Source organism: Leucopleurus acutus (assembly GCF_964270905.1).
Source record: "Leucopleurus acutus genome assembly, chromosome: 9".
NCBI classification, from domain to species: Eukaryota; Metazoa; Chordata; class Mammalia; order Artiodactyla; family Delphinidae; genus Leucopleurus; species Leucopleurus acutus.
Genome location: NC_139144.1, coordinates 47,870,082 through 47,897,823, shown reverse-complemented (window position 1 = coordinate 47,897,823; position 27,742 = coordinate 47,870,082). Strand labels below are relative to the sequence as shown.

At 39.0% G+C, this 27,742-nt stretch overlaps 1 protein-coding gene across 7 annotated transcripts in view; it reads left to right on the top strand.

The window, feature by feature from the left end:
* Positions 1–27,742, top strand: part of MIOS (meiosis regulator for oocyte development) — a 238,446-nt gene that overhangs the window by 190,693 nt on the left and 20,011 nt on the right. For 3 of the 7 annotated variants that reach the window (XM_082846442.1, XM_082846443.1, XM_082846447.1), the window contains 4 exons: positions 6,691–6,790; positions 11,904–13,245; positions 13,575–13,673; positions 26,356–26,610. In XM_082846442.1, the coding sequence (XP_082702568.1) occupies positions 11,952–13,245; positions 13,575–13,673; positions 26,356–26,610 (1,648 nt within the window). In that variant the 5' untranslated portion in view covers positions 6,691–6,790; positions 11,904–11,951. Of the gene's footprint in view, positions 1–5,023; positions 5,684–6,690; positions 6,791–11,900; positions 13,246–13,574; positions 13,674–26,355; positions 26,611–27,742 lie in introns of those variants that run through there. The other 4 variants (XM_082846448.1, XM_082846444.1, XM_082846446.1 and 1 more) reach the window with 4 other exon arrangements.

Genomic DNA, 27,742 nt, shown 5'->3' with positions numbered 1-27,742 from the left:
AGACATCTACTGTTAAAATGTTGGCACAATTCCCTCTAGTCTTTAAAAAATAAGGTTAGGATCATTATGTATATTCCATCTGGTACTACTTTATTCCTGTAACAATAAACGGTGAGTGTTTCCTCTATCTTGAAATATTTTTTTTTCCCCTGAAACAGAGGTTAGTAAACTAATCCAAACTGCCACCTGTTTCTGTAAATAAATTTTCCTGGAACACAGCCATGCCCCTTTGTTTATGAACTGTCCGTGGCTGCTTTGGGACTAGAACAACAGAATTGAGGAGTTGTGGTAGAGGCAGTATAGCCTGCAGAGCTGAACATATTTACTATCCGGTCCTTCACAAAAAAAAGGTTGCCAACCTCTGTTTTAAAAGATAATTTTAATGGCACATAGAATTAGATCAGAGGCTGTTTTATTTGGTAGTGAATGGACCAGTAGTTAGAAGCACAAGGGTAGAGCCAGATTGTTTGGGTTCATATCCTAGCCCCACCACTTAAGAGGTATCTTAGGCAATTTATTTAACCTCTTTGTGCCTCAGTTATCTCATCTGTAAAGTGGGGAAATTATCAGCCTCATCCTTATAAGATTGTGGTGAATTCTGTGATGCACCACCCAGATGTCCCCCTTCAGTAATGAGTGACTTATTCCTTCAGCTGCTGGGAGTGTTACCAGCAGCTGGCCCATAGCTGTCAACCTTCTTTGGGGACTGCCTCGCCAAGAAAACTGCCTCATTCAAAGTCATCCTTTTTCAAGGGACAGCTCATATCAATGACACATCCACATCAGTGAGGTAGTAATAAGGGCCTGGGTCCCTTGTCCCAACTCAAGACAACTCTGAAGGGCCAGTTCAATTCCAAAGTTTCCCATGGATTGGCTGAGTCCTTTATTGGTATTGAACCATAGCTCGGCTTCTCCCTCTGCCCAATCCTACATCTTCTTCCTCTCTTTCACAAGTGTTTATCTCAAGAATACTCTCTAGTAAGTATCCTACAACCTAATCTCCATCTCGGAAGACGGCTCTCAAAGCACCCAATCTGAGACAGAGTGTTAAATGAGCCTATATTGTAAAGTATCTGGCACGTAGTACATGCTATATAATTGTTTGTTATCAAACTCATAAATAATCCACTGGGAGAGAGTAGAATGGACATACAAGTTCAAGGAGAAAAAAATAGAATAATATAAAATTTCCTACAATTAAAGAATAGCTTATTCACTAAATTTTTAAATGAATGATAGTGAGAAATTTACACTAAGGTATTTAAATTTCATTGGATACATTTAAAGTTCGATACAACCATTTTATTTACAATGTAAACATTAAAAATGTATTAAAAATCATACCCTTGGCAACTTTGTAAATTTACTATGACAGTGTTAGATGTAATCCACCAAAATGTATGAATAAGTGCATTGTTTTACAAAATTAATTTGGGAGTGTGCTAGAATACTTCTTTTTTTTTTTTCTCTCTTTTTCTGCGGCACGTGGGCCTCTCACCGTGTGGCCTCTCCCGTTGCGGAGCACAGGCTCCGGACGCGCAGGCTCAGCGGCCATGGCTCACAGGCCCAGCCGCTCCACGGCATGTGGGATCTTCCCGGACCGGGGCACGAACCTGTGTCCCCTTTATCTGCAGGCGGATTCTCAACCACTGCGCCACCAGGGAAGCCCTAGAATACTTTTTAAAGACAATTATTTGAAGATATCTCAAATCTTCTCATCCTCAACCTTTGTAAAAAGATTACCTAAGCCATATCACATGTTCACAGGGCCTTGATTTCCACTTGGTGCGTAAAGAGTAAAAGTTGCTCTCAGGTACAGACCGATTTTTTTCATGTGAAAATAAAGGGAGTTGGGGTTAGCCAGTCACAGACTCCATGGACTATTCCAATAGTTGCTGAATTGCTGCCGAGGGCAGCAGTAAATAAGAAGGAAATTAGCAATCTTCAACTGCTCTCCTTTATTGGTTTAAAACCACAACAAAAAATCCTATACTGGATCGCCACAACATTAATAAAGGAGCTTAAAAAGAAGAGCATCCTGTTAGGGTTACAGAAGTTTAAAAAACAAAACAAACATTAAGACTAGCAACTCCGGCATCCATTACAAAAATGAATGTTTGATAAAGACAGTTAGTGTAACCTCAGACCAGTCTGTTAAACCCCCTGATACGCTTTAACCTTCCAACAAATACAATGTACTCTCCCACTTCATAAATATTTTTGAATACATATTATGTAGTCAAGTGCTACAGGAAATCCAAAGTTCTATACTAAAAGTTTACTATCCACAAGGAAAATACTGTCCGCCATTTTCTGGACAGCAGGAAGGGAGAAGAATAAGTCGATGTCAGGCAGCTTCTCTTTTAAGGGACATTCTCCAGTTCTCCTCACAAGGAACATGGTTTAGTGAAGAAGGAGAATCAGTTTCCAAGTGGAATAAGAAAAGTGTCACTTATTCCTATGGGGACTTTAGGGTGCAAGGAACTGAAAGCAATGTGAAAAGAGTACACTTTCACAAAAGCTTAGATGGAAAACAAAGGGGAGAAAAAGATATTAGCTAGTGGGGAGTGTAGAGCAGAGAAAGATATTGCTTTAGGATTTATTCAACAAATTTTTGAGCATATGCTCTGTGCTATGCACTGTTTTAGGTCTTGGAGATTAAGTAGAGAATAAAGCAGACAGAGTCCCTGTCTATTAGGGAATAAGCTAAGCCACTATAACAAACAGGTCCGAACAAACAGTAATTTTTAAAAGAAGAGAGTTTATTTTCTCTTGTGTAATGGTCGAAACTTTGTGGCTGATCGAAGGGAGGAGGGAACCTCAGCTCCCCAAATTAGGCTGGGACTTAGACTAATGGAGCAGTTTTGCCTTCCTAAATACATGGCTTCCCTTTCCAGTCCATGTTTCTTTTTGCCATTTTCCAGAGAGCAAGAAGGGAGAAGAGGTAGTAGACAGCAAGCGGCTTCTCTTTTAAGGGACATGATCCAGTTCTACTCACATCTCAAAGGTCATAGTTTTTTTTTTTTAACTTTTTATTTTATATTGGAGTACAATTGATTAACAATGTTGTATTAGTTTCAGGTATACAGCAAAGTGATTCAGTTATTCATATACATTTATCTATTCTTTTTCAAATTCTTTTCCCATTTAGTTCGTTACATAATATTGAGCAGAGTTCTCTATGCTGTACAGTAGGTCCTAAATATAGCAGTGTGTACGTGTCAATCCCAACCTCCGTAACTATCCCTCCCCCTGGTAACCCCAAGTTCGTTCTCTAAGTCTGTGAGTCTTTTTCAATATAGCCACGCCTAGCTGAAAGGGAGGCCAAGGAATGGTCATTCCTAACTGGGTTACCGAATGCCTTGCTGACACTTGCGGGTGGAGGTTTAACAGAATGAAAACTGAGGATGTGGAGCATATATTCCAGAAGGGGATGACAACAATAGGCAAGTAAAGAGCAGTTTTAATGGAATGGTGGGCATGAAAGTCTGAGTCGACCCAATTCAGGAGAAGATAGGAGGATGTGGGATTAGAGAGAATGAGTATGGCTTTCTCCTTCAAGGAGAAAAGTGGGAGTGACTTGAATATATATTGAAGGTGAAGAACCAGTAGAAATGAGGCGGTTGAAGACACATGGAAGAGGAGAAAATTGATGGTGCTAGGTCCCAGGAGAAACAGCATATAGGGCCCCTCCCCTTTCTCTACGTCAGCTATAAGAAGGTAAAAATGGGAGTGAGTGAAGATGTGAGGGGAAGGAAAGAGAAAATAGTAGGAGACTTTGGGAATTCCTAACTAATAGTTTTAATTTCCTTTCTGAAGTAGGAAGCAAAGTCACCTCCTGAGTGTGAGATGTTTCCCTCAGCTTTGTATGGTAGGAGTGGAGAAGGAAGGGGCTTGTATTGATCTGAGGTTGGGGATTTGGGGCCAGGACCAAAACTATTGAGAAGATTGGCAAGATAATGTTTGAAGGGATGAATCCTATGGTATCTGCCCTCAGTACTCAGCACCTTCCTAAGCCTCCACTTCTCCAACAGCAGGAGTGAAAAGGAGCCTTAGACCTGCACAGGCAATACTCTCCCCAAACTCATCCTCTTACCCAAACTATCTGCCTTGAAAATCATCAGGACTAAGCTCAGTATGCTGTTTATATCTATCACAAGCTCCAAATCACGCACCTTTAACTGTGAACAGACAAGCACAGATTGCTGGACAACTGAAGAAAGTTTCTGTAAGATTTGTAACACCTGTGGCAGCCCCATTCACTCAATTACGGGAGCCAGAAACCTAGAATCCTCTTTCTCCCTGACTCACTTAATCAATCATCAAGCTCTGTTCATCCCAACGTCTAAATATTCCCCAGGCCACACACTTCTCTCCATCCCCACTCTCCAGACCACTGGTGGTCTGGGTTACCATCATCTCTCATTTGGATACTTACCTTATCCCATAAAAATTGATTACACCATTCTCCTGGTTAAAAACCTTCAATGACTGCACCAGTGCCTTTAGGAAAAGTCCATACAGACTCACTAACCTGATTTCCAAATACCTTTCTAATGCATCATCTTAATCTGTCCCCACTTCCTCTGTTCACTCGTCCATACTCCACTGTTTCCGCACTGCTGTATGCTCTTCCTCTGCTCTAGAAGGCTCTTCTCTTCCAAACCACTCCGACCTGTTTGCTTTCCCAGCTATCTCATCTTCATCCTTGTCTCAGCCTAGCAGTCAAGGAAGTATTCCTGACACACACACCCCAAACACTAAAGGGGCGCCCCTCCTGCCGAAGCGCTGTTTTAGCCCTAACTAGGCAGCCCTCTAATTGCCTGTTTCCTGCCAGGACCATGTCTTTTTTGCTCACTCCAGTGTCCCCAGCATTACAGCAAGTGCACAACAGGCACTCGAGACGTGTTTGTGGAATGAGTAAATGAGTGAATAAATCGTGAACCAAATACCCTGGACTTTCTACTACATAGATGGCCCACAGGTAAATTTTTTGTTTTTCGGTACGCGGGCCTCTCACTGCGCCACCAGGGAGGCCCCACAAATAAATTTTTAATGGAAATTTATTTTTTAATATTTATTTATTTCGCTGTTAGGGTCTTAGCTGCTGCACAGGGCATCTTCGTTGGGGCGTGCAGGATCTTAGATGCCACACGCAGGATGTAGTTCCCTGACCGGCAATTCAACCCAGGCCGTCTACATTGGGAGCACAGTCTTAACCACTGGACCACCAGGGAAGTACCTTAATGGAAATTTAAGCCAATTAAATGAGCTAAAGCATCCAAATCCCTTAAAATTGATAACCCAGCTCTGAGAGGAGTCCGGCTCCACGTGACCAGGATCCCGCCTGGGGACTCAGGGGGCGGGACCTGAGGAGATGGACCAGGGCGCTTGGACAGCGGGCGGGGCCTGCGGGGCCTCTGGGGCCGTGGCCCCGCCCCAGGGCGGTGCGACTCCGCGGGCGAGCGAGGGGCGGGGCTCGTAGCGGGGAACTCCCCTTCCCAGGCCCAGGCAAGTCCGCGCGTCTGCGGGGCGCGGTGGTCGGGTAGTGGACCCTGGTCCTGTGGCCCCGGTTACTGACCGCGTCGTGCGGCCGCCATCTTGCCGGCGTGTGGACCACCCCCGTCGGGAGGGGCTGCGACTAGGCCGGAAGCGGCAGTACGAAGGCAGCGCTGCCTGCCAGGTCGGTGAGTGCGGGCCGGGCCGCGTCTCCGCACTCGGGACCGGGAGGCCCGAGTCGAGGGCTCGGGAGCTCCAGGACGGCCGCTAGGCGCCCGGGCAAGCCCAGTTGAAAAGCCCGGGCGGGTGCGGACCCCGGGGCCTCCTTGGAGCCGAGGCGCGGGGAGTCGCGTTCAGCGCTGCGGGATAACCGCGCCGGGCGTCAGGCCGGGCCTGAGAGCTGCGAGCGGCCCGCGGGCTCGGGGACCTCCTTCGGGGTGCTGGGTCCGCGCTGCAGCCTCCACCGCTGCCGGGTTGTCTAGAACCGCGTCCTGCCCTAGGACGCGAAGCTCAGCCAGGTGTCTGGAGTGTGGGAGTCGCCCTTAGATTTCTGCATTACCCGGCAGAGTAGCCAGCCTTGCTCTAGTTGTACTCTAAATAAATACTTCTTAAAGGGCCTGTCACCCGCGTAGCTCTGTCCTCTGCATGTACGAGTAATGAAAATTCCGTAAGAGGATAAAGCTTCTCACAGGAGCCACGAGCATTCCTAAATGACTTAGCAAATGACTGCCTTTGCAGCCTTTTGTTTAACGATATTTTAAGGGAAATTTGGAGATATATAGAACATCTCCTTGAAGATGGTGATGGTAGAAATTTCTTGAAACTGCTACTGTTGTTATTTGTCATGGTAAGACAAGTAGAAAAGACAACAACATAAAAGGATGATTGGATACCTTGTACACTTAGTATTATATAGATCTTCACTGTCCAGTAGCCACACAGGATTGAGATGTGCTGAAAGTGTAAAATACATATTGTATTTCCAAGACTTGGTACCACAAAAAAAAAGAGAAAAAGGTAAATTTCTCATTAATAATTTTACATTGATTACATGTTGAAAGGATAATATTTTTGATATGTTAGGTTAAATAATATATATTACTAAATTAGATTTATTTCTTTTTATTCTTTTCAATGTGGCCATTAGAAAATTTTAAGTTATATGGCTTACACTGTGTTTCTGTTGGACAGTGCTGTTATAGATGTTCTGGTGAGGAACACAGAATCATCATCATGGCTTTCCTTTGCTCAGAAACCATTGATGGGAAGTGAGTGCTTGTTATACTTGAAGGTGAGCATCTAAATATAAGCTGTAATTATTGCAAATCCTACCCCTTTTACCCCCAATTTTTCAGTGTCTCCAGCATTTGAAAACATTAATTTCCAGAGCTGTTTAAGGGAATCGTAGTGATACTGACGCATTTGTTGATGCATAGAACTCATTTAATTTGATTGTCACAATTCTGTGAGAAGGAGATAGGGTGGGTTCTATCTCCATTTTGTAGTCTTGGAGTATTAAGGGGCTTGTTAGGGTCTAGCTAGTAGTGGCTGGAGGTCTTCTGACTCCAGGCTCACTTTTCTTTGCTCTCCACCATATTCCTAGTGGTGTTTGTTCAGGAGCCAGGATCCATCTATACTGTGTTGGATTGTAAAGAAATACAGTTGACTTGAGCAACACAGGTTTGAACTGCATGGGTCTACTTATATGTGGATTTTTTTCAATGGTAAATACCACAGTACTACACAATCCACAGTTGGTTGAATCTGAGGATGCAGAACCACAGATAAGGAGAAGCCACTTATACAGAGGGCCAACTATAAGTTCCATGTGGACTGCGTTGGAGGGTCTGCAGCCTAACCCCTGAGTTGTTCAAGGGTCAGCTGTACGTTTCTTAAGAGGGTGCTTATAGATGTACCTCTGTATTCAGGGCCAGCTTCATGGTGTGTGAGCCGTGCAGTCACACAAGGCCCATCTTTAGAAGGCCTGGCACTTGGTTTAATGCTCTGCTGTCACAGTATTGAAATTCTTAATAAGTTTTGAAGGAGGGGGCCCTGCAAATGATGTAGCTGATCCTTTCTCTATGCAGTAATCTAGGATGGGAGTAGGGTGGTGTTGGAAAAGAATCAAAACATCTGGTTTTCTCTTTACTCCTTTGTGAATTATGCAGGGTTTACTAACCTCTTTCTCAAGTTCTGTGATTCTGTATGAGTTACTGTAGTCAGATTTTGTGGATGGTAATATAAATATGTGCATAATATCAGAAGAAATACGGATGATTCTTCGTTGAGAGTCATGTAAATCAAATAGTTTTTAAAATTATAGTAACACTTTTTTTTTTAAGATGGATTTTTCCATGTGGCACCCAGTTTTTTTTTAAACCATGGATCATTTGTGTAAAGAGTACAGTTGTAGGAAGGAAGCCTATATAAAAAGTATGCTTATTTTAGCATTTGTCTGTCAGTGAGATAGGAAGATGGGCCAGATCTAAGGATACCTCCAGTTAAGAGGTTTCCTCTGTTTGCAAGGGCATGAGTATGAATAAAGCCTTACTTGGCAGCATCTGTTCCCTCTTTTTGTTGTGTTAGCTACTTCCTGTTACACAAGGTGCTTCTTTTCCTTCTCATTCTTAAATTTTTAAATTCTCTTTAAGACTGGACATAACTTCAGCACTAGAATGCAGGTTTTATTAGTGTATTAGTTCACTTGGGCTACCATAACAAAATACCATAGACTGGATGGCTTAAACGACAGAAACTTATTTTCTCACAGTTCTGGAGGCTGGAAGTCTGAGATCAGGGTGCCAGTATGGTCTGGTTCTGGTGGTAGCTATCTTCCTAGCTTGCAGACAGCCTCCTTCTCACTGTGTACTCACATGGGGAGGTAGCTCTGGTATCTCTGTATTTTAAGGGCACCAGTTCTGTCAGATCAGGACTTCACCCTTATGACCTCATTTAACCTTAACCTTAATTACCTCCTTAAAGACTCTATCTCCAAGACAGTCACGTGGAGTCATGATTAACACTTCAACATACGAATTTTGGGGGGGTCACAGTTCATTCCATAGCAACCGGGGACCTTATTTGTCCCTGTTTACCTCTGTGTGCCCAGCATTTAGAACAGTGTCTAGAACATAGAAGATACCCCAAAATGCTTATAGAATAAACAAAAGTCAGTGTATGAGAGTGATCCTCTCAGGGTTGCTCACTGTGGGCCCTTACCCATTACTGGAACCAGTTATGACAGTGGACACTTTGCTGTTGGCTTGAGCCAACCCCTACTGGAAAGGGCAGTGGGCGTAAGCATGGGGAGATTAGTGAAATTTGGAGAAAGCAGTGTGAGAGGTGTCAGAGGGAGCATTTAACAAATGCATTCATTTAACAAGTAGTTACTAAGTATCTACTAAGTGCCCAGCACTGTGCTGGGTACTAGAGGTTCAAATGGAGAGCAAAAAGGATACTTCACCTGCTCTTAGGGAGTTTATAATCTAGTAGGAGAGATGGAGAGGGTGATTTATTTTATTGTTGTTTATTTTTAAAATTTTATTTATTTTATTTTTGGCTGTGTTGGGTCTTTGTTGCCGCACACGGGCTTCCTCTAGTTGCGGTGAGCAGGGGCTACTCTTCGTTGTGGTGCGTGGGCTTCTCATTGCAGTGGCTTCTCTAGTTGCGGAGCACGGGCTCTAGGCACGCGGGCTTCAGTAGTTGTGGCTCGCAGGCTCTAGAGCATAGGCTCAGTAGTTGTGGCGCACAGGCTTAGTTGCTCCGCAGTATGTGGGATCTTCCCGGACCAGGGATCAAACCCGTGTCCCCTACATTGGCAGGCGGATTCTTATGCACTGCGCCACCAGGGAAGCCCGAGAGGGTGATTTAAAGGGAAGGAATATTCTCCATTGAGAGTATATATCTAAGTAACCTGATTTAGATTGGGGAGGGGATAGAGTGTGGTTGAAGTCAAGGTTGAGCAGGTTTTAACATGGCCGAGAAGGGAGGGAAGAAAGCTCCAACCAGAGGGAATGGCATTTGCAAAGGTGTGATGGGTGGAGGATTACATTCTAGGCAATGAAAAGGACAGTATAGCTAGAACACAGTTAGCAGGGAGGAGAACAGGGTGCATTGAGGCTGGATCATTTAGGGTTTTGTAGGTTTTGTCCAAGAATGAGAACTCTATGCTAACAGCAGTTGGAAACCATGAGAGGGTTTTAAGCAGGAGTTCGATAACCTGGATAAGTTTGTATTTTAAAAAGATCACTTTGATTTCATAAAGGCCAGAGTGGGAAGATGAATAAAAGAACTGCTGAACCAGCACCACAGGCCAGACATGTTGTCTAGCTTAATTTTTTATGGAGTCAGTCTGCAGAACTGTGAGACTCTGCAGCCTGAGTGGAAGAAAGAAGACAGTTGAGCTAGTCGGGGAAGGCAAAAGTGGCAAGGAAATGAAGAAATTGAGGGTGCTAGTAAGAATATAATTGAAATGATTGATCTTGGGCTTCAGAACTATTAAGGAAGGAAATAAGGCGGTATGAGAATTCTTAGAGGCTTTTCCCAGTCATCTAAATTTTATGAGTCTATTGAAATTCTAGACTAATAATTCCTGACTGAAACTTTTACAAGATCAAAACATATGTCTGAGCTGAATTTATTTAGAATATCTTTATTAGGAGTCTGTGCCAGGCTCTGCATCTGGTACAGGGTATAGAGAGATGAATGAACCATAACTTCAGTCTTTAAGAACTGACAGCATGGATGTACAGATACCAGTTGCCATGAGGATTATGAGTATCTTTGTTCTTTTTTTTTTTTTATAAATTTATTTTATTTATTTATTTTTGGCTGTGTTGGGTCTCCGTTGCTGGGCGCGGGCTTTCTCTAGTTGCAGCGAGCAGGGGCTACTCTCCATTGTGGTGCACGGGCTTCTCATTGCGGTGGCTTCTCTTGTTGTGGAGCACGGGCTCTAGGCACGCAGGCTTCAGTAGTTGTGGCACGTGGGCTCAGTAGTTGTGGCTCGCGGGCTCTAGAGCTCAGGCCCAGTAGTTGTGGCACACGGGCTTAGTTGCTCCACGGCATGTGGGATCTTCCCGGACCAGGGCTCGAACCCGTGTCCCCTGCATTGGCAGGCGGATTCTTAACCACTGCGCCACCAAGGAAGCCCTCTTTGTTCATTTTTAATCCAGACTGTTACCTCTAGCCAGACTTGCTTAAAAACAGAAATTTACATTTTTGTAAGTAGCTTTTATTATTAAACTACCATTTTTAGCATAACTATTTTTAGTGCTTATGTGCTTAAACTACTACTAGCATATTTATCTTTTCAAAATTCCTGTTTCAAATACCTATTCGAAGTTTATAGAATTGAAAACTGAAAGAGCCTCTAATGCTCACTTAATTCAGTTTCCCAAAGTGCAGTGTGTCCTACTGGTCATAAACAGGATGATTTTAGGTAACACAATCAAGCATTTTTAGTAGTTATATATTTATTTAAGTATGTTAGAAAAAATATATTTAGCATATTGTACCCATGACTCATGGACCTTATGATGAAATTAAAATTGATTTTCAGATTTTAAAAATGAGTCAGTTTAAATAAAAATATTAAATAATGGCACAGGTGGTACATGAATAACTGAAATTTGGGAAACATTAGTCTAAACCAGTTCTTACGTTGTACAGATGAGAAAATAAAAGGACCCCCAAACACAAAGGCCTTTTTGAGGTATACAGCTAGCATGTGTCAGAGCTAGGAGTTGAACTCGACTCCGCTCAATACATTCCTGCTTCTTATCGTTGAAATTTGAGGAAGAAACTAGTGGCTTTGTACTTTAAATCTGCATTGGTCATTATGGTGGCCTCATGTGGCCATTTATATTAAAATTAATTAAAATCAAATAAAATTTAAAATTTGCACTGCCATATTTCTCGTGCTCAGTAGCCGCATGTGGCTAGTAGCTACCATATTGGACAGTACAGATACAGAACATTTCTATCATTGCAGAAGGTTCTGTTGGATAGTGCTGCTTTAAACTTGTTGCTTAGGTATGTGATTCATAACCCTTTAAAGTTTTGTCTCCTTCAGATGGATGATACTTAATAATTTGCTCACCACACTGAAGTTATTTCAACCCTGAGGTTAAATTGAAGGTACTAGTAATAGTGCAATTAAGATAATTGATCATGGGAAATAAAGCCAGAATGGAGTTCTCAGATTCCTACCAGCTCATCTTATTGGAGGAAGTTCTTCTTTTCCCCTTTTATTAATAAATATTGTCTTTAATTCATAGCAGTAAGAAGAAATATAAATATATTGAAAAACAGAGTATCTGTGTAGAAAATTTCCTGACTTTCTGAATAGTTGATTCAGCTTAGAATTGTATTTTGTTAACATTTTAAAACTTTTTATTTTTAAGCAGATTTTCAGTGAATGGACCTAACTGCACTCTTTGAGATCATCAGTAAGCATGAGTGGTACCAAACCTGATATATTGTGGGCACCACACCAGGTTGATAGATTTGTTGTATGTGACTCAGAACTTAGCCTTTATCACGTGGAATCTACTGTGAATTCAGAATTCAAAGCTGGATCTCTACGTTTATCTGAAGACTCTGCAGCTACATTACTCTCAATAAATTCAGAAACACCCTATATGAAATGTGTTGCCTGGTATCTCAATTATGATCCTGAATGTCTCCTAGCAGTTGGACAAGCAAATGGTAGAGTTGTACTTACAAGTCTTGGTCAAGATCATAACTCAAAGTTCAAAGATTTGATAGGAAAAGAGTTTGTTCCAAAACATGCACGACAATGCAATACTCTTGCATGGAATCCATTGGATAGTAACTGGCTTGCTGCTGGTCTAGATAAACATAGAGCTGACTTTTCAGTGCTGATTTGGGACATCTGCAGCAAATACACGCCTGATATAGTTCCCATGGAGAAAGTAAGACTTTCGGCAGGTGAAACTGAAACAACATTATTAGTAACAAAACCACTTTATGAATTAGGACAGAATGATGCTTGTCTCTCTCTTTGTTGGCTTCCACGAGACCAGAAACTTCTCCTTGCTGGTATGCATCGTAACCTAGCCATTTTTGATCTTCGGAATACAAGCCAAAAGATGTTTGTGAATACAAAAGCTGTTCAGGGCGTGACAGTAGACCCATACTTCCATGATCGTGTTGCTTCCTTTTATGAAGGTCAGGTTGCAATATGGGATCTTAGGAAATTTGAGAAGCCAGTTTTGACTTTGACTGAGCAACCAAAGCCCTTAACAAAAGTAGCATGGTGTCCAACTAGGACTGGTCTGCTTGCCACTTTAACAAGGGATAGTAATATTATTAGATTATATGATATGCAGCACACACCCACTCCCATTGGAGATGAAACTGAACCCACAATAATTGAAAGAAGTGTGCAACCTTGTGACAATTACATTGCCTCCTTTGCTTGGCATCCAACAAGTCAAAATCGAATGATAGTTGTAACTCCCAACCGAACAATGTCTGACTTCACTGTTTTTGAAAGGATCTCTCTTGCCTGGAGCCCAATTACATCTTTAATGTGGGCTTGTGGTCGTCATTTGTATGAATGTGCGGAAGAAGAAAATGATAATTCTTTAGAAAAAGATATAGCAACGAAGATGCGCCTTCGGGCTTTATCAAGGTACGGACTTGATACAGAACAGGTGTGGAGAAACCATATTTTAGCGGGAAATGAAGATCCACAGCTCAAGTCACTCTGGTATACTCTGCACTATATCCTTTGCATTGTGAGTTTTGTAAGATGACTTTGGTAGAAATGTTCTTGAAATTTGCCAAAAGGTCAGTCTGTAAATATCGTGCTGAATGTTTTATGTGCAGGTGCAAGACTTAATACTAAAATTCCAAAGTAAAATTGTTTAAAACTGTTGAAATACTGCTTTGCAGATTGTGTAGGAGGGAGAAAAATATATCTCTACAATAGAGTAGAACCAACCACCTTCTTGCACTGATGCCTGTTATGAATTGGTTCCAAATCAAAATAAATTTAGCTTTGAAATATTTTATTATGCATCATTACTAGTATTTCCTATGCATTTAAATACTTATGAAGCAGTATACAGAAGATATGGATCAGAAATCTCCAGGCAACAAAGGATCATTGGTTTATTCAGGAATTAAATCAATTGTAAAATCATCTTTGGGTAAGAAAATTCTGTTTTTTTTTCTGCAATATGTTTATAATTTTTGTACTCTTATTTTCCCCCCAAATTTAGTTATCTCAGGATAGTGTACATAAATATTCTTTTTTTGTTGTGTTGTTTTTGACTAGATATTTTTAGTGAATTGTTGCGTTAAATGCATAATTGTTCTTATATTTAAAATTCTTTTTGGAAGGAGTCTTGGTTCTTTGAAGTGATTGACTTTCTAAATTTATTCATTAATTTATTCACTATTATTGGTTTTGAAGACCCACTTTGAAAGGTATTACATTAGAGGATTTATAGGATCCTGGTTGTTGGTTCAGATTTTATCACAGTATTTGCTTTTATAAAAACTAAATTAAAAATTTTCCAACTGAAGGAGACCCCTTTTTATTTTGCTGCCTAAACCCTCTCACTTAGCTACCCAATGGTAAGTACTGTATAACTATGACATGAGGTATGGCCTTACCTGAGGTGTCTTACCTGAAATAGTCTTATTTTTTAATTGCTGTAGTTTGTTTCCTTTTTTCCTTTCTTTTTTTTTTTAAATTAATTTTTATTGGAATAGAGGTGCTTTACAATACTGTGTTACTTTCTGCTGTACAGCAAAGTGAATCAGTTATACATATACATATATCCACTCTTTTTTAGATTTCCTTCCCATTTAGGTCACCACAGAGCATTGATTAGAGTTCACTGTGGTATACAGTAGGTTCTCATTAGTTATCTATTTTAAATATAGTAGTGTATATATGTCAATCCCAACTCCCAATTCATCCACTCCCCAACCCTGCTTCCCCCATTGGTAACTATAAGCTTGTTTTCTACATCTGTGACTCTATTTCTCCTTTGCGAATAAGTTCATTTTTCTGGATTCCACGTATAAGCAGTATTATATGATATTTGTCTTTCTCTTTCTGACTTCACTCTGTATGACAATCTCTGGGTCCATCCATGTCACTGCAAATGGCATTATTTTGTTCCTTTTTATGGCTGAGTAATATTCCATTGCATATATATATATATATATATATATATATATATATATACATACACACACACACACCACATCTTCTTTATCCATTCATCTGTTGATTGACATTTAGGTTGCTTCCATGTCCTGGGTATTGTAAATAGTGCTGCAATGAACATTGCGGTGCATGCATTCTTTCAAATTACGGTTTTCTCTGGATATATGGCCAGGAGTGGGGTTGGTGGGTCATATGGTAGCTCTATTTTTAGTTTGGTTTTTTTTTGCGGTACGAGGGCCTCTCACTGATGTGGCCTCTCCCGTTGGGGAGCACAGGTTCCAGATGTGCAGGCCCAGCGGCCATGGCTCATGGGCGCAGCCGCTCCGTGACATGTGGGACCCTCCCAGACCAGGGCACGAACCCGTGTCCCCTGCATCAGCAGGCGGACTCTTCAACCACTGCACCACCAGGGAAGCCCTATTTTTAGTTTTTTAAAGAACATGCATACTGTTCTCCATAGTGGCTGTTTCAATTTACATTCCCACCAACAGTGTGGAAGGGTTTCCTTTTCTCCACACCCTCTCTATCATTTATGGTTTGTAGATTTTTGATTATAGTCATTCTGACTGGTGTGAGGTGATACCTCACTGTAGTTTTGATTTGCATTTCTCTAATAATTAGTGATGTTGAGCATCTTTTCATGTGTTTTTTGGCCGTCTGTATGTGAAGTAGTCTTTGATGATTGAATGATGCATGAATTAATGTAAGATTGAAATTAATAAACTATTTAAGAGTAAAATAAAGATGACAGAAGAGCCAAACTTACTGTTTTTTCACTGACTTCTTTAAACAGTTGTTCTTATTGTCTTTATTGGGATTGAATTGTGGGTTATATTATAGTTATCTTCCCAACCTAGGATTTGGTATCTAGTTTTTGATAGCAGTCAAATTTGGGCCCAACTCAAGCTGCTAGAAAAGCAGTTTACATTATTTAGTCAAAGAGTGGCAGTAGAAGTAATAAATCTAACTTTTTTTTAATAGGACTTTCATAAATACTCTACAAAAAAATACAAAATAAAATGCTGTAAAATTTTTAATAAGAGTACATTAAACATTTCAATTAAATGGTTATATTATTTTGATTTTTTAAAGGACTTCTAAATTACTGTGGTTCACATTGAAGATTCAGTAGACTACTTATATCATCTATTTCATTTTGGTGTTCTCTCATTAGCTCTTGACCCAAAAAAGTAAGTTTTATTATAAATACTAAAATGAAAGAGTTTAATTAGAGACTTCCATTTTTATTAATAAAAGTAAAAGGACAGTTATGTATTACCCCCATAAATAGCATTTACAGCTATATAGTAGGTCAGACCACATTGCATTCTCAATATTCTGAGGTTTATTTTTTCTGCTGTACTTTTTTTTAATCCCCCCCCTACCTGCCACATTCCCCCCTTGGTGTCTGTACGTTTGTTCTCTACATCTGTGTGTCTGTTTCTGCCTTGCAAACCAGTTCATCTGTACCATTTTTCTAGATTCCCCATATATGCGTTAACGTACGATATTTGTTTTTCTCTTTCTGACTTACTTCACTTGTATCACAGTCTCTGTGTCCATCCACATCTCTACAAATGACCCAATTTCCTTCCTTTTTATGGCTGAGTAATATTCCATTGTATGTATGTACCACATCTTCTTTATCCATTTGTCTGTCAGTGGGCATTTAGGTTGATTCCATGACCTGGCTATTGTAAATAGTGTTGCAATAAACACTGAGGTGCATGTGTCTTTTTGAATTATGGTTTTCTCTGGGTATATGCCCAGTAGTGGGATTGCTGGGTCATATGGTAATTCTATTTTTAGTTTTTTGAGGAACCTCCATACTGTTCTCCATAGTGGCTATATCAATTTACATTCCCACCAACAGTGCAAGAGGATTCCCTTTTCCTCACACCCTCTCCAACATTTGTTGTTTGTAGATTTTCTGATGGTGCCCATTCTAACTGGTGTGAGGTGATACCTCATTGTAGTTTTGATTTGCATTTCTCTAATAATTAGTGATGTTGAGCAGCTTTTCATGTGCCTCTTGGCCATCTCTATGTCATCTTTGGAGAAATGTCTCCTGCCCATTTAGGTCTTCTTCCCATGTTTTGATTGGGTTGTTTGTTTTTTTAATATTGAGCTGCATGAGCTGTTTATATATTTTGGAGTTTAATCCTTTGTCCATTGATTTGTTTGCAGATATTTTCTCCCACTCTGAGGGTTGCCTTTTCATCTTGTTTATGGTTTCCTTTGCTGTGCAAAAGCTTTTAAGTTTCATTAGGTCCCATTTGTTTATTTTTGTTTTTATTTCCATTACTCTAGGAGGTGGGTCAAAAATCTTGATGTGATTTATGTCAAAGAGTTTCTTCCTATGTTTTCCTGTAAGAGTTTTATAGTGTCTGGTCTTACATTTAGGTCTTTAATCCATTTTGAGTTTATTTTTGTATATGGTGTTAGGGAGTATTCTAATTTCATTCTTTTACATATGGCTGTCCAGTTTTCCCAGCACCACTTATTGAAGAGACTGTCTTTTCTCCTTGTATATCCTTTCTTCCTTTGTCATAGATTAGTTGACCATAGATGCGTGGGTTTATCTCTGGAATTTCTATCCTGTTCCATGGATCTATGTTTCTGTTTTTGTGCCAGTACCATATTGTCTTGATTACTGTAACTTTATAGTAGAGTCTGAAGTCAGGAAGTCTGATTCCTCAGCTCTGTTTTTTTTTTCTTCGAGGTTGCTTTGGCTATTCAGGCATCTTTTGTGTCTCCATACAAATTTTAAGATTTCTTGTTCTAGTTCTGTAAAAAATGCCATTGGTAATTTGATAGGGATTGCATTGAATCTGTAGATTGCTTTGGGTAGTATAGTCATTTTCACAATATTGATTCTTCCAATCCAAGAACATGGCATATGTCTCCATTTGTTTGTGTCATCTTTGATTTCTTTCATCAGTGTCTTATAGTTTTCTGACTACAGGTCTTTTACCTCCTTAGGTAGGTTTATTCCTAGGTATTCTTTTTGTTGCAATGGTGAATGGGTTTGTTTCCTTAATTTCTCTTTCTGAGTTTTTGTTGTTAGTGTATAGGAATGCAAGTGATTTCTGTGCATTAATTTTGTATCCTGCACCTTTACCAAATTCATTGATTAGCTCTAGTAGTCTTCTGGTGGCATCTTTAGGATTATCTGTGTATAGTATCATGTCATCTGGAAACAGTAACAGTTTTACTTCTTTTCCAATTTGTATTTCTTTTATTTCTTTCTCTTCTCTGATTGCCGTGGCTAGGACTTCCAAAACTGTTGAATAATAGTGGCGAGAGTGGACATCATTGTCTTGTTCCTGATCTTAGAGGAAATGCTTTCAGTTTTTCACCTTTGAGAATGATGTTTGCTGTGGGTTTGTCCTATATGGCCTTTATTATGTTGAGGTAAGTTCCCTCTGTGCCCACTTTCTGGAGGGTTTTTATCATAAATGGGTGTTGAATTTTGTCAAAAGGTTTTTTTGCATCTATTGAGATGATCATATGGGTTTTATTCTTCAATTTGTTAATATGGTGTATCACACTGATTGATTTGCATATATTGAAGAATCCTTGCATCCCTGGGATAAATCCCACTTGATCATGGTGTATGATCCTTTTAATGTGTTGTTGGATTCTGTTTGCTAGTATTTTCTTGAGGATTTTTGCATCTATATTCGTCAGTGATATTGGTCTGTAATTTTCTGTTTTTATGATATCTTTGTCTGGTTTTGGTATCAGGGTGATGGTGGCCTCGTAGAATGAGTTTGGGAGTGTTCCTTCCTCTGCAATTTTTTGGAAGAGTTTGAGAAGGATGGGTATTAGCTCTTCTTTAAATGTTTGATAGAATTCACCTGTGAAGCCATCTGGTCCTGGACTTTTGTTTGTTGGAAGATTTTTAATCACAGTTTCAATTTCAGTGCTTGTGATTGGTCTGTTCATATTTTCTACTTCTTCCTGGATAAATCTTGGAAGGTTATAACTTTCTAAGAATTTGTCCATTTCTTCCAGGTTGTCCATTTTATTGGCATAGTGTTGCTTGTAGTAGTCTCTTAGGATGCTTTGTATTTCTGTGGAGTCCGTGGTAACTTCTCCTTTTTCATTTCTAATTTTATTGATTTGAGTCCTCTCCCTCTTTTTCTTGATGAGTCTGGCTAAAGGTTTATCAATTTTATTTATCTTCTCAAAGAACCAGCTTTTAGTTTTATTGATCTTTGCTCTTGTTTTCTTTGTTTCTGTTTCATTTATTTCTGCTCTGATTGTTATGATTTGTTTCCTTCTGCTAACTTTGGGTTTTGTTTGTTCTTTCTCTAGTTCTTTTAAGTGTAAGGTTGGATTGTTTATTTGAGGTTTTTCTTGTTTCTTGAGGTAGGATTGTATAGCTATAAACTTCCCTCTTAGAACTGCTTTTGCTGCGTCCCATAGGTTTTGGTTCATCGTGTTTTCATTGTCATTTGTCTCTAGGTATTTTCTGATTTCCTCTATGGTTTCTTCAGTGATCTCTTGGTTATTTAGGAATCTGTTGTTTAGCCTCAGTGTGTTTGTGTTTTTTATGTTTTTTTCCCTTTAATTTATTTATAATCTCATAGCGTTGTAGTCAGAAAAGATGCTTGATATGATTTCAGTTTTCTTAAATTTACTGAGGCTTGCTTTGTTACCCAAGATGTGATCTGTCCTGGAGAATGTTCTGTGTGCACTTGAGAAGAAAGTGTAATTGGCTGTTTTCAGATGGAATGTCCTATAGATATCAATTAAATCTATCTGCTCTATTGTGTCATTTAAAGCTTGTGTTTCCTTATTAATTTTGTGTCTGGATGATCTATCAGTTGGTGTAAGTGAAGTGTTAAAAGTCCCCCACTATTATTGTGTTACTGTCGATTTCCTCTTTTATAGCTGTTAACAATTGCCTTTTGTATTGAGATGCTCCTATGTTGGGTGCATATATATTTATAATTGTTATATCTTCTTGGATTGATCCCTTGATCATTATGTAGTGTCCCTACTTGCCTCTTGTAACATTCTGTATTTTAAAATCTATTTTATCTTATATGAGTATTGCTACTCCAGCTTTCCTTTGATTTCCATTTGCATGGAATATCTTTTTCCATCCCCTCACTTTCAGTCTGTATGTGTCCCTAGGTCTGAAGTGGGTCTCTTGTCGGTAGCATATAGACAGGACTTGTTTTTGTATCCATTCAGCAAGCCTGTGTCTTTTGGTTGGAGCTTTTTTTTTTTTTTTTTTTTGGCAGTACACGGGCCTCTCACTGTTGTGGCCTCTCCTGTTGCGGAGCATAGGCTCTGGACGTGCAGGCTCAGCGGCCATGGCTCACAGGCCCAGCTGCTCCACGGCATGTGGGATCTTCCCGGACCGGGGCACGAACCCGTGTCCCCTGCATTGACAGGCGGACTCTCAACCACTGCGCCACCAGGGAAGCCCTAGTTGGAGCATTTAATCCTTTCATATTTAAGGTAATTTTCTATATGTGTGTTCCTATGACCATTTTCTTAATTGTTTTGGGTTTGTTTTTGTAGGTCCTTTTCTTCTCTTGTGTTTCCCTCTTAGAGAAGTTCCTTTAGCATCTGCTGTAGAGCTGGTTTGGTGGTGCTGAATTCTCTTAGCTTTTGCTTATCTGTAAAGCTTTGATTTCTCTGTCGAATCTGAATGAGATCCTTGCTGGGTAGAGTAATCTTGGTTGTAGGTTCTTCCTTTTCATCACTTTAAATATATTGTGCCACTCCCTTCTGGCTCGTAGAGTTTCTGCTGAGAAATCAGCTGTTAACTTTATTGGAGTCCCCTTGTATGTTATTTGTTAGTTTTCCCTTGTTGTTTTTAATAATTTTTCTTTGTCTTTAACTTTTGTTGTTTGATTACTATGTGTCTTGGAGTGTTTCTCCTTGGGTTTATCCTGCCTGTAACTCTCTGTGCTTCCTGGACTTGGGTGCCTATTTCCTTTCCCATGTTTGGGAAGTTTTCGACTACAGTCTCTTCAAATATTTTCTTGGGTCCTTTCTCTCTCTTGTCTCCTTCTGGGACCCCTATAATGCAAATGTTGGTGCATTCAATGTTGTCCCAGAGGTCTCTTGGGCTGTCTTCTTTTGTTTTCTTTCTTTTTTCTTTATTCTGTTCCATGGCAGTAATTTCCACCATTCTGTCTTCCAGTTCAGTTGTCTGTTCTTTTGCTTTAGTTATTCTGCTATTGTTTCCTTCTAGTGTATTTTTCATTTCAGTTATTGTATTGTTCATCTTTGTTTGTTCTTTTAAACATTTCTTGCATCTTCTTGATGTTTGTCTCCATTCTTTTTCCAAGGTCCTGGGTCATCTTCACTATCATTATTCTGAATTATTTTTCTGGAAGGTTGCCTGTCTCCACTTTATTTAGTTGTTTTTCTGGGGTTTTATCTTCTTCCTTTATCTGGTACATAGTCCTCTGCCTTTTTATTTTGTCTGTCTTTCTGTGAATATGGTTTTCATTCCACAGGCTGAAGGATTGTAGTTCTTCTTGCTTCTTCTGTCTTTCCTCTGTGGATGAGGCTATCTAAGAGGCTTGTGCAAGCTTCCTGATGGGAGGGACTGATCTAGCTGTACTTTGATATATTTCAGGGAAAAGCCAATACACTACCTCTGAGGAAAAGCAAGGGGGAAAAATGGAATATCTTTATACGTTTCTGGTGCAGTAGAGACAAACTGAGTATCTTGTCTTGAGTCAAGAGTAGTCTTTACCCAAACTAAAAAAGGCTACTGTTGGAAAGATTATCTCATTGATAGACTTTTGGCTTTTTGTTTGGTTTGGTTTAGATATTTTGTTTCTGCAACCCAAAAAGTAAAAAGTAGGGAAATGACTGTCAAAGTTGGCAGTCCTAAGTTCCAGTCTTTTCTCTGGCCATACTTCTTTTCTAATTGCATCTCTAATAATTCAACACATAGTAAGTCAACACATTGAGCCATCTTGCCCACCATTACCTAATGCACAAGTTTATTAGAGCTAAATTTTAACTTTGGTGACAGATAATATATAGTGAGTGCTTACTATGAATTAGACATCATACTAGTTGCTTTCTCCATGTTACTTTAATTCTTACAACTGTAATATGAGGTAAATTTACTCATTCATTCGGCAGGTATTCATTACATGCTCACTATATGCCAAGAATTCTCCTAGGAACTGGAGACATAACTGTAAACAAGATAGCTAAGTCTCTTCACTCATGGAGACTATACAAGATAGATATCATTTCTGCTCTTGGGGAGTTTACATTCTACAGTTGACCCTTAAACAAGGAGAGGGGGTAGTTAGGGTTACTGATCCCTTTTACCCCACTCAAAAATCTGTGTACTTGTATTTCTGCCTGAAAAACAAAGAAATTGATAAATGACTCATTCAAGGACAGGAAGCTGAAACAGTTTTGTAGAATCAGGACTCATACCCTCGTTCTTTTGTTTCCACATATTGTGATCTTTAATCGAACACTAACTTTTCCCCACATTTAGAGATCTATAAAATAAAAACACAGGTACTGTCTTTATTGAAAACTGTGTATAAGTGGACCCATGCAGTTCAAACCCATGTTGTTCAAGGGTCAAGTATACTTCAGAATATGGACAAGTAAATAGTTATAATATGAGGAAGAACAGACAATTAAGTATAGAAGAATTCATAATCTGGTTTTAGGAATTAGTGCTGGTTTCCTGCAAGAGGTAAAGGCAAAGACAGGGTTCAGACAGGGAGCAGCATATGCAGTGATCCCAGAGGAAAGGGAGCATAGCACATTCAGTATTGCAGGAACAGAGTGTGAGAGATGACGCGAAGAGAGAATTGAGGCAGTGGGGTAACCAGGACTTAGAAATCATGATGAGGGTTTAGGTAAATTTGTGTTTTAGAGCTGTCACTCTGTGTGTGGAATGGATTGGAGGGGATCAAGATTGATAGCAGGGACCTCAGAAGCCACAGTTATCAGGCAAGATATGATGGTGTTCTTACGAAGGTAAGTGGCAGAAGAGCTACAGAAATGTGGATAGAGAGTGGGACAGAATTTAATTAATCGGATTCAGGGGATGGAGGGGAAGGAAAAATGAAAGCATGCTAAGACAACTGAAATAATACTAATAGCAGTTAATTAGATAGGAATAACATAGGTAGAATGCATTTGAAAATAAGAAAAGAGTTTATTTTGGGATAAATTGAATATAGCTAGATAGAGATGTCCAATGGGCAGGAAATGTAGGGTGAAGAAAGAGGTCATCCATTTTAATTAATTCTTTCAAGAAATTTGACTGTATGAAGGAGGATAAAAAGATATACAGTGATAGCAGCAGGTGAATCTGGAGTCATGGGAGGGCTTTTGTGTTTTTGTTTTTAACATGGAATTGATTAAAGTGTGTTTAAATGCTGATGAGAGGAAACCTTAGAAAGAGGTTGGAAGATGCAGAGTAAAGAGGCTGAAAAGCAGAATTCCTAGGAAGGGATCCAAAGCACAGGTGAAAGATTGGCTTTACACACAGGAGGATGTACACCTACTCCACAGTAGGGAGAGGGGAAAGGTATGCAGGTTGTTTAATGTTCAGTGATCAGACACTGACAGGTTTTCCACTTGATGGCTCCTACTTTCTCAACATAGTAGGTTTGCTTGTTGAGAAGAGCAGGGAGGCTGTGGAGAGGAGATACAGAGAAGAGGAGAGAGAGTTGTCTTGAGAAATGGGAGGACTGTGGGGCGATGTTGCTTTAGCAGAAGAAAGAATAAAAGACAATGGGCCAGGAGAGTTAAGAATACTGGAAAGAGAATGGTTCATTCGTTGGTCCTTGGGATCTAACTTGGTTAGGGAGGAAAATGACAGAAGACTAATAAGTAAAGATATGAGTGGTCAAGAGATTGTGAGGTTGAGATTGTGAGCTGGAAGGCTATGAGGTTGTGGTTAGAAAGTGGCTCTTTTGGAGAAGAAATAATTTGAAGTGTGTCTGTGATAGGAGTGGGTAGAATCTTGGAGGTGTAGGCCGGTGGAGATGAGGCTAGTTTTTTGGAAGGGCCAAGTGTTGAAATCGATCAGGAAGAAGAGAATGCATGCTCTGAGGGAATGCCTTGTACGTCTTGTGGAGCAGAGTCACAGGGTTGTCTGTAGGTATAATTCCTTCTTTTAAGATGGCAGAAAATTATATAATGTTGGTCAGCTTTCCATCCAACATGATGAAAATATTTTTCATACTTAAATGGTAAACTGATGTAGAAAGCATGTCTGTTAAGAAGAATTACTTTTAATGGGCAGAATTGCTGGGATTTAGGTTTTTAAGAACAAAAATGTTCTTATAAACACTGGATAAAATTACTGCTTTCTTATTATATAGAAGTAAAAATGCAACAAACTTATAAGTACAGGTAGCATAGTGTTTGCTTGATGTAGTATTTGAAACAAAAAAATATTTTAAATGTTTTTTAATGTTTAAGTGAACTTGTTTCACTTGTTTCCCTCACAACCATCATAAAACATTGATTTTATTATTTATATATAGAGTAGTCTCAAATTTTGGGGATACAGTCTTGTCACTTTAGTATTACATAATGTGTATAAATAGATTTAAATTAATCATATTTTAAAATTTATGCATACTAAAAATCATAATATGACTGTACTTAAAAACCCACAATAATATCACATTGCTTATTTGATAACCCGAATTTCTTGTAGCATAGTTATTAAGCAGTGGGAAGGTCTCTGAGCAGCCAAAATAATGTGACACAGTATCCATGCACTTGCAGGATACTTTTCCACCTCCTAGCACTGAACTCTTTGGATTCATACACACTGATCTCTATTCCATGACGCAATTTCTAGAAAATAAAAACTCTAAGAAACTAGAAATTATTAAGCTGTGAGGAATTGTTTAACAAATAAATTGCTTTTTGTTCACCTGCTTAAATTTTTACCATTAATTAAATAATATCATCAGTACTGAATCCAAAATTTATACAGGAGATAAGAAAGTAAATACCTTATAGTACATCTGCAGCTTGTTCTACATGAAATTTAATGACTACATACTATTTAAACAGTTTAAATTTGTTATTCAGAATTAAAAAGTCTTCTTTAATTTTTAACACGTTTTATTAACTTTATCATTTAATTCTAAGTTTTCTCACTTTCATAAGCTATGAGTTTCTCACTTTCGTAAGCTATAAGCTATAAAATCTCACTTTCATAAGCTATAAGTGATTTTGTCTTCACTGACTTCCCTCATGGTTGCATATAGAGCAGCATGGTTCCTCTTTTTGATGTGCAGGTATTCTCTTTATTTTTTCTTTTTTTTGTCTGCCTTGGGTCTTCGTTGCTGTGCGTGGGCTTTCTCTAGTTGCAGTGAGTGGGGCCTACTCTTTGTTGCAGTGTTCGGGTTTCTCATTGTGATGGCTTCTCTTGTTGCGGAGCACGGGCTCTAGGTATGCGGGCTTCGGTAACTGTGGCTCGTGGGCTCTAGAGCGCAGGCTCAGTAGTTGCGGCGCACGGGCTTAGTTGCTCTGTGGCATGTGGGATCTTTCCGGACCATGGAGTGAACCCGTGTCCCCTGCATTGGCAGGCAGATTCTAAACCACTGCGCCACCAGGGAAGTCCCTACAAATGTATAATTACTGTATTATATGTAACTGTATAAATGTAGGATGCTGTAAATTACAAGTGTAAATTACTACTAATAAAAGACATTTGTAATGTTGGACATTCTTGCTTCCTAATTCAGTTTATTCTGAAAATCCTTTTCGTTAAAATAAGAACAGATAATTGACAATTTTGATGGTAAAACTTTCTAGAACTTTTAAGAATTTGAGTTGCAATTAATAGAGTCCTTAAGTTTCATCTTTCTTTTACCTTAATTTGGCACCAAGTATCATCTTACGTGAAATTATCCTCCCGTTAGGATCAGCTGCCTTGATTGCAATCTAAGTAATATTACAAGAATTATTTAAATTCCTTGTGAAAAGAAAATGAGGCCATAAAGTCTCCTGGTTTAGTAAGGGGGGAGAACCTTCAAATAATTCCTGTTGTATTTTAGCTTAGTACTTAACATTTCAAAGTACTTTGATGTTTTTGATCTCATTTTTTTCATATAGATGTATATATTCATACATAGAGTGGCAGAAGCGGGAGGGAGAGAGTGTGAGTATCGAATCTCAAACACTGGGAATACCTTTCAAATAAAAAAAGAAAAGATGCCAGCCCTTTTGGAGCGTATGTTCTAGTAGGAGCGTATGTTCTAGTAGGAGAAGAGATAAGACTGAAAATAAATTAAATAAAATATGGGAGCTTATGTTAGTGCTAAAGGACATAGAGGAACCAATGGTTAGTTAGATAATACAGGTGGCACCCTATTTTAGATTAGGTGGTCAGGGAGGCTGCTCTGAAGCAGTGACTCACATAGCCACCCATCAAGCATTGACTGTTAGTCCCACAGCTCTTTCTGGTAACTCGGGGAAGTTTGTACTTAGCAACATGTAAAATGTGTTTTGTTTGTGGCATGTTTTATACTTATGCTATCATGAAATTGTGGCTGAGAAGTTGAATATTTAAAATCTAATGTTGAAATAGTCCTATGTAAAACTGACTTATTTTCCAAACACATTTCAAAAACTAATAAACAATAATATAAAGGTGTTTTTCTTTTTAGGAATGGTAGAAAGCAGCAGACATAATTGGAGTGGGTTGGATAAGCAAACTGATATTCAGAATTTAAATGAAGAGAGAATCTTAGCTTTACAGCTTTGTGGGTGGATAAAGAAAGGAACGGATGTCGACGTGGGGCCATTTTTGAACTCCCTTGTACAAGAAGGGGAATGGGAGAGAGCTGCCGCTGTGGCATTGTTCAACTTGGATATTCGACGAGCAATCCAGATCCTGAATGAAGGGGCATCTTCAGAAAAAGGTATTGGGTTATATAATAAGATATTTGCCGTTCATAGAATCCTTGAAAGAAAAGATGCTGATAATTGTTAAAACTCTAATCAATATTTTTGGTAAATTTTTTTGAAAGAGAAATTAGCACAGAACTGTGTCTATTAAAGTAAATGTTTAGTCTGTCCCTTTTGTTTATTGAAAAAGGAAATGTCTTAATTGTCTTCTTAATATTATAAGGAATACTCAAGTGTGTTCATTTCAGTGTTTTTTCCTTGAAGATAGTTCACATGCATTTAAAAAATGTGTTTTCTTGGAGATTAGGACTACTTTACTTTGCAGGCATTTTTATGGCAAACATTTGAGTGTATTTTAGTTTATGCTTTATTTTTTGTATGGTTTTTGGTTGACTTTTAGGAAACTGAATGACACTTTTAGTTAGACTAACATAGATTCTTATAAAAATCATACTTTGATATGCAAAAGTGTTTCTACTTGAGTCTGCTGATTTGAACATAGTTTCCATTTAATATTTTTTTGAAAAAGAAGAAACAAAGATATGTGATAAAGTTTTCACCCTGACATTTTGCAAGAGAAAACTCAGAGAAATAACTTAATCCAGGAATTCAGTTTTTTTCTTATTGGGAATATTTCACTTCAAGATGTATATATACCTATCAGTTTTTAATACACCTGGCCGAATTATTTATGAGTATTCAGAATACTTAATTTTTATTTGCTGGTCCATTTTGAAGCTACTACAGTTCTGTGGTACCATAGGAAAAACACCTGAAATTAACTGTAATATATTTACTTGCAGTCTAAAAGTTGGAAAAGCTAATGTTTTGCCCAGATTGCCCTCTTTTCCTTCAGTTTTGCTCTAGCATAAGTCTTCCCCATTTGAGAGTGCAGTAGAAGATATGTGGTGATGGAAAAAAGAATTGATATTTAAAGCCATTTCTAATTCTAATTTTACTATGACCTTAGACCATGATAATCCTTGTCTTGTGTACCTGGAAAATTTGGTGTTAGATTTAAACACCCATACTAACGATAGGGGAAAAGTATCTTTTCAGTGATTTGAATAACCTGGTTGAGGACTGGAGAAAAGATTTCTGTGAATCAAATATTCCTTTCCATTTGGAGATAAATTGTTCTAAGCA